Consider the following 14026-nt stretch of genomic DNA (forward strand, 5'->3'; position numbering starts at 1 on the left):
ACTGTGCTCTTCAGCAAACATCTTTCAGCGCCCATTTATCTTTTTTATTTCTCATATCTTGAAGTCACTGATTTAAATGTATCATATGTCCCTGCATAAATATTATGTAGGATATCTAGTTACTGTACAATTGATGAAAATTTCCATTCCTTAATTTTGTTGGTTGGCTTATTTCTCAACATACTTTTTAAGGTACCAGTGTAGGTAATAACATATTGCTGTACCAAAGCTTTACAGAGTGGGAGCTCAAATAAAACCTCTCTTCCTATAAGGTATTTTGACAAACACATTTGTTTTAGGTGCTGGAAAAGAAATAATCACCACTGTGAATTTTGGTTCTGCATCTAAGGGAAAAATTCATAAAAAGAGTATGGTGAAAAATTCAGGTTTCCTGTGACTAATTCTAAGTGATTGATTATGAAAGGCTGAAGGGAATAAATAAGTTCTCCAGTAATTTAGGTGTTAGAAAAATGTGCAGCATTTATAAGACATGTCTGACAAATTTAGGGCATGTGTATGTGTTGTTTTGGCATAGCTGTGTGTGCAGACCCACCTAGTGGAGGTACAGCAGAAACTACGAGAACTTTTTTTTCCTGCTAGATTTTCTTTCCCAAACTGTATTAGCTAAACTGATAAAGGTGCCCCTTCCACTAGCAAAACTTTGTGCCTGGACTTGATTGGCATCACAGTAGCAGCTGCAAGGTGCAGCATCTCTCCTATTCCTCACTGGCATACATATGTGCCAATAGAACTTGGTAGGGTAGGTCAAACCTTAGGCTGGGATAATTGCATGTGGCAAGAATAAGAAATGAACTTGGTTTATACTATTTGCAATTTAAAGTAAAATTACATTCTGAATGCTTAGTCTGAAACATGTCTTCACATTTATCTTCTTTCTACAGGAATGAGCTGGAACGCCAGTTTCTTGAACTGTTACAGTTCAATATTAATGTTCCCTCCAGTGTTTATGCCAAGTATTATTTTGATTTGCGTTCCCTGGCAGAAGCAAATAACCTGAGTTTTCCTTTGGAGCCCCTCAGCAGAGACAGGGCATATAAACTTGAGGTAAGACACTTTCTTTTTACAATGCTCAGTGTTAAATATATAGGGGGATTTGGAACTTCTGCATTGTTTCTCCCTTCTTCCATCTTTTCCCAGATACTCCCATGACATATTAGAGTATTTTGTGCCCTATTTTCATCATGGTTTTATTAGTACCTTGAGTATTGCTGGCTGTGGGAACAGCACTTGACTGAATTTGCTTCATACCTTGTCTTGCTTTCCATTTCTTTTTCAATTGCAGCTGTCTGTATTGGCCTTGTGAAAGTACCCACAAGTTTTATCATAACTATTCACAGTCTAGTTTTGTGTGTTCATTTGGTTTCTTAAAACCGATTATCCACCTTAAAGGACAGAATATTAACAAGTGTTGCTGCAAATAGCTATTCCATGTTCTTGTTATCTGCTACTGATTCACTTCATGTGGATCCAAGCCTGTTATCTCCTGTGGTGTTTCTCTCAGTAATGGCAGAACAGAAATGAGCACATGCCTTTAGTGAATAAATCATGAATGCTTATGAGACCTGAATATACCATATGCCAAAAGCACTGTGTTGGTCTAGGCCTGTGAAATGCTGGGCACTATACAGAATACCCACAGACACAGGAAGAATTTAAATCATCAGCTAATTGTGGGCCCTTTGCAAGACTGGAATATACTTTTCCTGATTTTTCTGGTATGTTTCTCAAGTGCATTATTGCATGAGTGTGTGCACATTTCGTTACTAATTTTGAAGATTTTCGTTAGGTGCTGACTGCTTTTAACATAACCCGTCTTTAATTACATAACATCTTTGCACTAGAGGTTGTTTACCTGTGTTTTAGAGTGAGCTTTGCATGCTCTGAAATTCCTAGTGCTCCTATAAAACAAGCAGGCAGTACTGTGCACATTTTTGTGGGGGGAAATGGTGCGTGGGAATGTTAATTGTCTTGTTTGTGACTTCAGTGGGAACAAGAAGTGTTGGAGAAAGAATCAAAGCAAATTTCACTAGATTTTTCATTCTTTCTAAATATTCTTTCTAAATTTCACAGGTAGCTCCAATAAGAATGTAACTTAATTCTGCGTATGGAGCGTGATCTAAATTTGCATCAGATTTTGTTTATATTAAAGAGAATATTAAAAAAATAATTTGGATTGTAATCTTAAACGAAAAAGAGGAGAGGTGATTTACTAAGGCATGGGGGTCTTAATAATAAATGCCATTTCATATCTTAAAATTAAATTAATTACTTTTTGATTTAGCACACAGTTTCTTAACACTGTCAGTCTATATCACATACAGTGTAAAATAGCAAGTTACAAATGAAGGTGACAGTGATAGCTCCTAAAACCTTAGAAGAAAAGAAAAATAGGAAATGACTGTAAATACCCAGAGAATACTGGTGATTCTTCTGTACTAACTAAAGAAAAAGCATATTTAAAAAGAATTAATGGAATATTTTTTCAATAAACCTGTATTATTAAAAATTTCCCCGTGTTGAGGATGCTTTGTGCTGCCAGCAGAAGTTGGCTGTAAATAACGCTGCTAGTCAGAGAATGTCTTCAGGGCAGAGAAAGAGTATCTGCTGTAAAACCAACTTGGTCTGCCACCTCCTTGCCTCTGTTCTGTGGCCAGAAGGGAGGGAACTGCCCTGTTCCCTGGCAGTACTTGGTTGTCATTAGTGTGCCCTTGAAACTACTTGACAGCATAATTTATAGCCTAGTTCCCTGAACACAGTTAAGCATTTAGCTTGCCAAGAGTTATCAAAATGCATTTGCAGCACTTCTCTAGGTCTCTTGTGTGCTGTTCAGACCAGAGTTCTCCGTTTTTAAAACAGTTGCTTGGATTGTCAAGTGGAGTAGATGCAGTACCACACAGGCTGTGATATTTTTGATACTGAGGGAAAAGCTGCAGTCTGTGATGAAAGACAGCAGCCTTGTAGCAAATGTACACATGCAGTGGAAGGATTTGCCCTGTCTGGTAAACTGAAAAGACCTTGCTCAGTCCTAAGATTTAAAGCAACTTATTTACTGGCATGGGAGATCACAAAAGGTCTTGCATAGAGAAATGGTAATATTATTATGCTTTTTTTGCTACTTTTGCATTTTAAAGCTATTTTACGTATCTAAAGCAAGAGTATTACATCTGACATGGCAGAATCTGCATTACAATTTCTGCAAACTTCATGAGTGATAAACATGCAAACACATCTGTGATAAAAAACCCAAAAACGCCTTAAGAAGACCAAGGGCAGTGCTAGTGAATACTGTTCCTCATCAAATGGAAATGTTGGAAAAGATCCATCAGCTTAGAGGTGTTATGAGACATTGCAATACTTGTTAAAAATTACATTGCTTTCTCAAGCGTCTGCAGTGGATGCTTTTCCTTATTGATGTTCTCACAGTTGTCACTTAAGAAGCAGCTTTGTCTTTTAAATGACTAAATGACAGTAATTTTTTCTTATCTTTCATTAGTCTGTGGACTAAAGTGTCCTGGAGTTGTTACACCAGTCCACCTAGTAGTCAGAAACCATTTTTATGACCTTTCTTGGGTTTTTTCCTGTTGTATGGAATCAAGCAAGTTAAAAATGGCAAATAACCTTTTATTACATCATCTAGTCTGTCCACCTGCCAGTGCAGTTTGTTCCAACCAGCATATGTTGTAGTGTGTTTTCTTCTTCCTTTTAATTATGTCAAATGTCAAGGCTTCCTTTGCTTCTCCTGAGGACTGTTTGCTAATATGGGAGATTTTTCTGCCAAGAAGGTTTTGGATGTCCAGCCTTAATCCACTATTTTGTAATTTCCTACTCTCACACTTGGTTATTATCCCATGTGCTGAGCTAAATATGAGTCAGATTATCCTCTTTGGGGTAAGTACACAAAACGTGTCTACCCTACTACTGCTTGTGATCTTAGCACTGTGCTTGTTTCAAGGCTGGATTTTGTAAGAGCATTCTTTAGTGCCCTCCCAGTTTAACTGTATGTTGTCTGAGCTATTTATTGTTAGGATGGTACATGAGCACATAGTTCAAACCCTTTGAAATACATGCTATATTGTCTTGGCCCTAGGAGATACAGTTCTATAGATCAAACAGACAAAAAAACCGGGAGAACAATATGTAAGTTACAAGTAGAGAAGTGTTTATATCTCTTCAGCTTCGCAGTGTCGCATGACTGATTGCAGTCTTGTGTGTTTTGTATGTTCAGATCCCTCTTATCCAAGAAGCAAAGGGAAAGCAAAACAGAGCAAAACTCACCTTCTCTTTTGTTAAGAGTAACCAATTGCTTTTTCTTTCATACTCTGTAAATTAAGAAGAACCACCATCATAACAATACATTTTCTTCATATACAACTTTTCCAGACTTGGTGCTGCCTGTCCCTGCTGTTTTCTCTGGTTTGTCAATTAGTGGAGGCTGTGCAGCACTCACAGTTGTGTGCCTTTGTCCATTCCTGGTAGTGAAGCCACAGCCAGCCATGCTGCTTTCCTGCCCTACACAAACATGCATGCAGCCCATATTTACACTACTACTGATTGCTACAACTACAACTACTACTACTACTACTACTGCCATTCTCCCACCTTCTTTCACCTTGCTTGTCCCCTTCTCCAGTGACAAATTCTCATCTAGATTCACATAACTCAGTGGAGGAACTGACTTTAGTTCTGTGTATATGTATATAATGGAAGAATATATATGTATTCATTCTAGCTGATTACATATATTTCACTCAATTCCAACAAAATTTCACTTGATGGAATAATGTTGCTGTTTTAAATAATGTTTTGATTTCATATGAGAAATGGTCCCTTGCAACTGTCAAAAATTATTTTTTTCCTAGCGATAAAAGCAGCAGAAATCAGATGACAGAAAGGTGTTTATAAACTATCTGGATATATTTTAACTGAAAGACAATAATAAATATTTACAGTTTTCTGCTTTTGTCTTATTTCCCCATATGTTACTCTAAAGTTGATTAACTACCTTGCCCAATAGCCTCCAAATGTCAATTCTGTAAATTACTTGCAAATGAAAAGGCACCTTTAGGTTCAGAAGTGCTTTAAGTGGGAGTCACTGTGTTTCTTATCCATACGATTAATCAGCATAGCCTAGAGATGCAAAATATTAAATACTTCCAAGCAAAATTTCGTTTTGTCTGACCAAGTCCCAGAACAGAAATTTTCCTGTGAAGCAGGCAATTTTGAAGTGATTACCTTCTCTGACTGTTTGATGCCTAAAGTAGTAGTCTGATTTGGCAGCAAAAAGAAGCTGAGTTCCACCTCAGTGTACCTGTCTGTCAAGCCATACCTTGGGACATTATTTCATGAATAAACACTTTTGACCTATTGAATTTTAAATCTGGTTGAATTGCATAAACTCTTAGTCCATTAAGTTCCTGGTTAAATTAAATAAAATGTTATTAAACAGTTTTAAGTTAGTTAAATTATGGTCTAAAAGGCAATAGGAGTATTTGTGTTATTTTATTCTCTTGTTCTCTTCATGTGCACCATGAAAGAAAACTGTGTTCAAGAGTAGTCTTATTAAAAGGAAATTCAGTTTTCAACTGAAAAGTAGAAACTGGTCTCTTAGTGGTGGTGGTAGTTTTTATTGGTTTGAGGTTTGGGTTTTTTTGTGTGTGTGGTTTTGGAGTTTTTGTTTGTTTGTTTAGTTTTGTTTTATTTTTTAATTTAATAATGTTTTCTGGCTGGCTTGACCAAAGCATTAGGTGACCTTGCTCTCAGATGTGAATTGTGTGCTTCTGTCATACCTGCCTCTGGTTTTTGCAGGACTATTAAAATTAAAGGACTCTTCACTGCTACAACTCACTGTGCTGTAGAAATAAAGATCGAGAAAGAAAATGATGATCCATAGAGTCAGGCTGTTTAATTATTTGTAATGCCTTGTTTTATAATCAAACACTTGTACTGGTTTTGTTTGTACAGTACTTTTTATTAAACATCTTATCTTGAGATACCACTTGAAACCATTCCTGAGTAAATAAAAATACTGCTTTAGTTCATCTTATTTTTTAATTTGACCTTGAGTACTCCTTGCAGTGAGCTTTCTCTGCAGTTCTGCGTGTTTGATCAGCAGAGATGACATCTCTACTGATGCCAACCATAGCCTGTCCCAACCATGTGAACTCTAATAGACAGGCTGTTTTAGGGCACAGTATATTTATGCATGTGAGGTCCATCATAAATACTTGTTTTAGACTTCACTAAAAACAGTAGGAGAAACATAAAACATTAAATCCAGTATAGTATAAAAGGAGTCAGTGCTTGAATAATGTTTGTCTCTTTCTTTAAAAGGCTTTAAAATTGCTGTGTATTTGTAATGCAAATTAAAGTATTCCGAATATGAGTTACATTTTCCTCTGGCACTATGTAGGATAGCCTGATCACACAGAAATCACCACCTGCTTCCGAAAGGCAAATAAATATTAGCTCTGGAAACAAAGCAGGGCAAGTGTTCTGCTAGAGCATTTCTCAGTAGAGAAAAAAAATCACTATGAAACTTTTTAGAAAATAAAAAAATTAAGAGCCATCCTCTTTATAAATTCTCCAAATATGCTTACATATTCTACAATTGTTTTATTAAGTTTTCTGCAATTTTTCACCGATGAAGTGCTATATATCAGTTGCCTTGTAGCAGTGGATAAGCATTGTCAGCTCCCTCAGTGAGATTTGTGATGGTTAACCTGAAAAGAAAAGGCTTGGGATATGCTCTCTGAGTCCTTCAAAAGTGTGGGGCAATGCAAGTCTTTCTTTTAAGACTAATGAACTGAGAGGGAGGGTTTGGGGAGAAGCTCCTTCATGTGTTTTGCTTAATGAAGTGACTTCTTGTAATTCTACCTGTATGCAGGAATCTGCTTTTAGCCTTACTTTACCTGTACAGCTGTGGGCAATGCAACTGAGGGTTTTTTCATCTTTTACAGGCCATTTCTCGCTTGTGTGAAGATAAATACAAGGACTTCAGGAAAGCTGCAAAGAAACGGTCAGTCAGTGCTGACAATCTGACTGTGGTTAGATGGTCCCCTGCGATTATCTCCTAACAGAGGAGACTGGAATATTCCTACGGACGTACTGTTTCATCCATCCATTTTTTTCAGAGTGGGCTGGGGGCGGGGGGATAAAGAAAAAAGACTTTCGATTTTTTTATTTTTAAATCTGTCAAGCTGCCTTTACAGTGCCTCCCCATTGTGTAGCACACGAGCGAAAACCTACAGGAAGGAGAAGTGGAGAAATCCGTGTTCGGGAGAGATGATGAGCAACAATTTTTTTCTCACTTTCACTAACAGCTTTACACTTTTTATGAGGAAACAGCAAATCAGGTGCTTGAAAGAAGAAACAAAAAAATGAAGTAGAGGCAGAAAAATATTTAAGAACTGTGCCATTTTCTACTATACTGTACTCATGAAGGGAAATGGCAGCATGAAAATAAACCATGTAGTCAGATGACTGTGCACTAGAGGAGAAGAAGTTGGGAGATTTCCATCTTAAAGATTTCTCTTAATATCTTTTTTGTTGTTGTTGTTGTTGGGTTTTTTTGCATTCCTCATCGCTGCTTCCCAGGATAAATTCTTCCCCTTGCACAGCAGGAAATACAAAGTCTGTATTTACAGTAGCACAAGCCCCTGGATAAATAGCATTGGGTTTTTTTCACTGCACTTTTCTCTGTAAGCTGTCTTATTAGCATTATTCTTCTTAATTATTATGCATATGTTACATTTCTTGTATGCCTTTTATTGTATTTCAAAAGAGAGAACTTGACCATAGTGCTGAACCAAAAGTGTGTACAGGGATCAGAAGATCTTAGTAATTTCATGATGTATTTTATTTATAGTATACTTGGGTGTGTGTGCCTTCCTGAGTTCTTGGAATCATTTATTTTTCCGTAATATAAAGATACAGTTGTTAAAGTCTTGAGATGATGATGATGAGACTTGGGCCAAATCTCTGAAATTTGCAACAGATCTTGTGATCCTTTTTGCAGATTTTCATAGCATTAGAAGTTTAGCAGAATTCATTCATTTTGAGGGAGATTTTTTTTTTGTATGGCCTGACTAGTTCATTCCTTCACCTCCAGGTCCATTGTTGCAAGCAATATTCTCAATTTTTATATGTTTACTTTAAATCAAAGTGAGTCTGTTTGTATAAAATAAAAAATAATAAAAAAAATTGTTCTAATGAGAAGGCCTGTAGAAGAGCAGAATGGAAATCTTAACAAGGTATTTGTCACAAGGAGATTTGATTTGGAAGCTAAAATACAAACCCTCATGTTTTTCAGTGTAGGTGCTTATAGAAATTAAAAGTAACCGAACTGTGAACATAATTTCCAACTCTGATTATTAAGCTCTTACTGTTGTTACTATTTCCCTCTTTACTGTGGCTGTTGCCCCCTTGGCAATTGAAAGAACCTTTTGTAGAAAATAACTTGTCAGTAGAAGCATATTTGCTTCGTAATGCCCCAGGGTGATTTTTTTTTTCCCAATTTTTTTTGCACAGTTTAGAAAGATACAGCGGAAAGCTCTCAGTTCCCTGAAATCCTTTCCTTGTGACTATCACTGAAATGAATGGCAACAGACGTCCCTGATTTATGCACTACTGTTGTTACCCATAAAAGATTCCATGTTTGTTTTGTTAAGCCCTATGGGCTTGTAGCAAACCTGGGGGCCCAGAGATGCACATTTGACTCCCAGAGCGATGCTAATCAGGTGCCTCCGGGCGGAAAGGCACGGACAGGTTTGAAGTAGTAAAACCAAACAGTTTTCTGTTAACTCTCTAATGTGATTTATGTAGTTTGAGACATGAAGGTTTCATCCATAAATTCTCCTGGTGTCCTTTGGGCCTTTAAAATAATCTAATTCTCGTCACTTCTTGTTGTGCCAATGCATCAGAACTGTGAGTATCCAAGTCCATTTTTCCCTTGAACATGGAATGTAAGGCAAGTGTTTATAACAAATTACAGCATTTGAAACCTCTTTACAGATAGTATCAAAAGGAACATTTTCAGAGCATTTGAAATTCATCCTTTATAAGCATAAATTTAGGCTTTAAAAATATGTAAAATATTTTGATTTATCAACACTTTGCTAAACTATTTTCCATTTAACTTGATATCAGGAATATTGGTTTTATCCATTTCTGGGTGATAGAGATACGAACTTTGGATTATGTAAAGATATCAATGCATCTACTATAATTTTTGTGAAGTTTATTAAACTACTTTAAAGATTGTATAGTCTATTTATTGTATGTATGTACATACAGTCTGATACTTTAAAAAGTGGATTCCGTAAAACCTGGCTCAGTCTTGTTTAGACTATTGAATATCGTTTTAGCCTTGTGCACTGGACTCTACCTCTGTATAGGAGAATTTTCCATATTCTTAATTAGTACTGACTCTGTGATTAACTTGGTTATGTTTCTTGCACTAAGAATTAAAAAAAAAATCTGCTGTAAGTGTGGATTTTTTCTTTAGTTTTGCCATATGAATCCTCTACATTTAGATGGATGTTTCTTTCCCTCATGGTTATAGAATAATTCTTTGCTTTTTCTTTGGTTTGTTCCAGGGTTGCCAAAAATACAGTACCTGTCATTAAATCTGAATGAGTGTCTTTTGTTTGCAAGGTATTCTATACCAGGTTATTAAAAAAGAATTATTATTTAGGATTATGTTGTGTTTAGTGTAGTTTTTTAAGCATTACTGTGTGGGAAATGCCATTGCAAAGTTAGAGAACCACCCTGGATGTGAGAAGGGAGAACAATATAGCATTTTAATTAACAGCACAAATACATTGTGTTTTGCTGTAAATGTTTTCTGGATAAAGGTTTTCATTATTGCTTTGGTCACCGGCTCAGAAATGAAAAGGTGTGGGAGATATAATAAACCTGTCCCTTCAAGCATCATTGTCTTAATGAATTATTTTTATATGTTGAGCCAGTGGGCCACTTGTTTGGTCATTTATGCATTGGTAATTGGATCAATATTGCATCTGTATGCAGCCCAGAGATGTTTCCCTAATTCCTCTTTCCATCTGCAGACTTGTTTATATTTGATTTGCTGTTCATATTTTATTGTTTGTCAGTGATATATATCATTCTGACAGACACTGTTCCCTGGGACTTGAGAGCACTGGAGTCATGGGATAAAATACAAGAATAAAACAGCCAGATCACCTATTTCCACCTGCCACAAACCCAATCAGTCTTTCAAATGATATACGTTTTCTTTTGCTAAAAACATACAAAATCCTGATAGCAAAGTAATGGTATCCTTTTCAGTAATTGTTTTTTGTTTGGGTTTGGGTTTTTTTTTGTGAGAGAGAGAGAGATCAGCATATATGGCTTAGTTACTGTTTACATTTATGGACGCTGAACTAAGACTTTGTTTTTTAACACCTCTTTCTCTACTTACCAGCTTTCCCAATGACAGAAACCTTAACTATAATATAAAGATTAGAAGTAGCAAAAACCTCATCAGAAAAGGGTGATGGCGTAATGGTGGCAGATGACAAAATGACATCTGGTAGTGTTGGCTATATATAAAAATAACAGTATGTGGGAAGGGATGTAGGAACTGAAAGGGCAGAAAAAAACCCCTCAAATCTTAACAACTGAAGCAGCAAATTATTTACAGTCATCCTTGGTTAGTAATGAACATTGCATTTTGCAACGACATGTTTAAACTCCTAATTGAAGTGCTGCACATCCACTGCAGACTCATATTGCTCTCTGCTCCTATTAGGTCTTCATATGGAATTCACTCAACCTAGCTTTTAGCACTTTCCTCACTTCTGTTGCAAATGCATTTTTCTGTAATCAGAATTTTATTTTTTTCACTTGAATTGACAGTTGTTGACAACATTTGCCTACTCTGCAGTGGAGTTGTCATTTAGTGTCTCTAACAGGTTCTGAGGAACCAACTCAAATATAAACACAAACATACCTATGTGAGTGCAACCTAGATGCACATGGGAATGTATCTCCACCCAAAGTGCAGTAAGTGTCTTTATGTCTTTCTGCTGAGGGTTTTTTCTTTTTTTCTCTTCAACTGAACTCCACCTTGAAGAAACCACAGAACTGATGAGACTTTGATTTGCATAAACTGAAGGTAATGATTGAAAATACGTGGCAACCAGTGTTTGGAGAAAGTGCTTTAAAAAGGGAAACAAGATTTTAGAAGAAAAGCTGCTGATTGTAAGGAATCAATAGCAGACATAGATTAGATGCTGAAAAGGATTGTTTAATTGTGTGTGTGAACCTGCTTTTCTGGATCTTCTTACAAGAATCCACAAAAAGTAACTGATGAATTGCAGAACCACTGCTTGAAAATGACTGAATGCATTGAGGGCAGTGAGATACTAGAACAGGTTGCCCAGAGAAGTTGTGGATGCCCCATCCCTGGCAGTTTTCAAGGCCAGGTTGGATGAAGCCCTGAGCAGCCGGATCTAGTGGAAGATGTCCCTGCCCTTGGTGGGGGAATTGGAACTAGATGATCTGTAACAACTCAAGCCTTTGTATGATATGATGATTACAGCCAAGAAAGCCTTGCTTGAGTTTACTTCTGTTGCCTGGCCTGGATCATTGGACTTTTCCCATTAAAGAAAGAGGCCAACAGGATGGCAGATTGAAGAAAGGCAGGTGACAGAGCAGTACAGGTACACTGCATTTCTTTTGTTCCTTCTAGAATAGTTGGTCTGATGCAATTTATTGTGAAAAAAGAGAGTTGTTTTTTCATGCCCTTTATACCATATGTTTCAGCATTATCAGCAGAGGCTATTAACTCTTACAGCTGGAGATATTCTTTGGTGATGATATTCTAAGCAAGCTCCTTGGTGTGGTGATAGGTGACAAAATACCTGTGTTTCCTCTATGAGTTGTCCAGAATCGCTGTAAAGAGTTTGTAAAGCTCACTCAAGGCTCTGGGCAGTATCTTTTGGGAAGATGTCAATGGTCCCTATAGATAGATGGTTTAGGAAGGTGTCAATGGTCTCTATAAGATGGAGAGCATCAAATGACAACAAAATGTCAGAAATTGTATATTGTGAAATACAATTTCACAATGTACTTACATAATTTACTTAATGTACTTACATAATTTAGTTTCAGACCTTTTTTCCTTGCATCTCTGACACAGGCTGGGATGCTGTGGTAACTAATGCAGTAGAACTTTGAAGCTGGAAAATCTCTGGAACTAGCACTGCCACCCCTTTGAATTCACTGGCAGTGAAGTGAATCCTCAAAAAGCAGATGAAGACTTACTCATGAGGGCTTAACTAAACAGGCATTAGAGTAAGACATCACCTTCACCTAAGAATTCCACGGTATGCTTAAATCTAGAGCTAATTCTTCCCTGCATGTTTTCTTGCTTCACTGCCTCTGGGTTTTCCTGCGCCTTTATTTTAGATGGTAATACAAATTATTCTCCATGGAAACAGTATCTTGGGAACTGGCAGCTGTGGTACACTTGCTGTCTTATATTGAAACAATACAGATCATCTTGTGGCCATATACTTTTGTTCAGTATTTCAGGCAAGTGAAGCATTCTTCTGTAGAAAAAGGAAAGGCCAAAAAGATGGGGATTGATGTGCTAGAAGGGTTATGAGGCACAACTAGGTGTGCATTGTTTTAAAATAATCCAGGAAATAAAGATGGGGAAATGTACCTGAAGTAGTGTGATGATGTTTAATTTCTTGGGTAAAGAACTTAAGGAATTATTGTCTTCCTTCAATGGGACAGGATATGCAGATTGTTTTGCCATAGATCCCAGGAGGAGGAAGACTAGACTGTACTGAGCAAAATGGCACAGAAGAACTTGTAACATGCATACACCAGATAACATGATGGACATGCATGAACATCATGCATTAGAAGGCAGAACTGTCTTGGTGTTGATACACAATCTAGCAGTGTTTGGAAAGTATTGGCGGTCACCTTACTTACATAAAAGGATCCTGTTCCTTTTGTGGCTTCACAGGAAAAGGTCATCCTGCGTAGGCAAAAGCTTAGTACACTTTGTCAACTACTAGAATATGATCAGTAATATTTGGAGTAGACTTTACCAAAAAAAAATAAAGACAAGGTAGAAGAGCTCCTGTTAAGAACAAAAGCTGCAGAGTATAACGTGGTGCTGCTGTGGGGCTTCTTTGCTATGAATGTTGGGTAAAGAGAGGGGTAAAGAGAGTCTCCTGTTTGTGACACTTTCCAATACCTGTCAGTGACACTTTTGAAGTCACAGGGTGGGAGGGTGAGAAAAATTGTAGACAATACCTCCCCAAATAAAAACAACCCAAACCCAAGTCCACTGTAGTTAAGTAATTCTGCATTATCCATAGCATAGTTTTGAACAGAGAGGGAAAATTATCTTCCAACTTATTTATGTAGTTGCTTTACACAGAAGTGAAAATGGTTTAAATGTCTCAATCACCACCAGCATTTGTACTATTAAATATTTAACTTGCTTATTACTGACAACAGGTTTGTATCTTACATTTTACCGTAGGAATGAGTCCACAGTTTGAATGTGTACTCTAGCAGTCTTTTATAGGGCACCTATTCTAAATCTGTCCTTTGAGAAACTAGAGGAATGGTTCTTGTAACCTAGGAAAATAGTTGGGTGTATCTTGATCCTTCTGAATACTGTCAGGTAAAGTCTTTGCCCAGTTCTGCTTGGATTTAAGACTTTGGATCAATTATTCCTTCAGCTGAAGTATTTATTCAGAAATAAATATTACAAAGCATAAAGGCACAGTACTGAATTCATGTAGAGAAATTACGGTCATGTCACCCTGACACTGAGCTTCAGTGAACAAAGGACTGGCCTGATTCTTCTGCTTCCCCATTTAATAATGAATCTCAGTGAAAACACTGTCAGTGTTTCTGACCTGTGAGAAATCTAGACCATGAAATCATTGCTTTTCTGTGGTGACCTGTCATTGCGGTACATCAGAAAGGCTTTTTTTGTTCTGCTCTGTTTCGCTGG

At 37.0% G+C, this 14026-nt stretch overlaps 1 protein-coding gene across 3 annotated transcripts in view; it reads left to right on the top strand.

The window, feature by feature from the left end:
- CCNY (cyclin Y) overlaps positions 1–9948 on the top strand; it is a 121454-nt gene extending 111506 nt beyond the window's left edge. For all 3 annotated transcript variants that reach the window (XM_064637388.1, XM_064637404.1, XM_064637396.1), the window contains 2 exons: positions 903–1065; positions 6978–9948. In XM_064637388.1, coding sequence (XP_064493458.1) covers positions 903–1065; positions 6978–7094 — 280 coding nt within the window. In that variant the 3' untranslated portion in view covers positions 7095–9948. The remainder of the gene's footprint in view (positions 1–902; positions 1066–6977) is intronic.
- Positions 9949–14026: the final 4078 nt, after the last annotated feature.

This window comes from Pseudopipra pipra, chromosome 1 (assembly GCF_036250125.1).
Source record: "Pseudopipra pipra isolate bDixPip1 chromosome 1, bDixPip1.hap1, whole genome shotgun sequence".
Taxonomy (NCBI): Eukaryota; Metazoa; Chordata; class Aves; order Passeriformes; family Pipridae; genus Pseudopipra; species Pseudopipra pipra.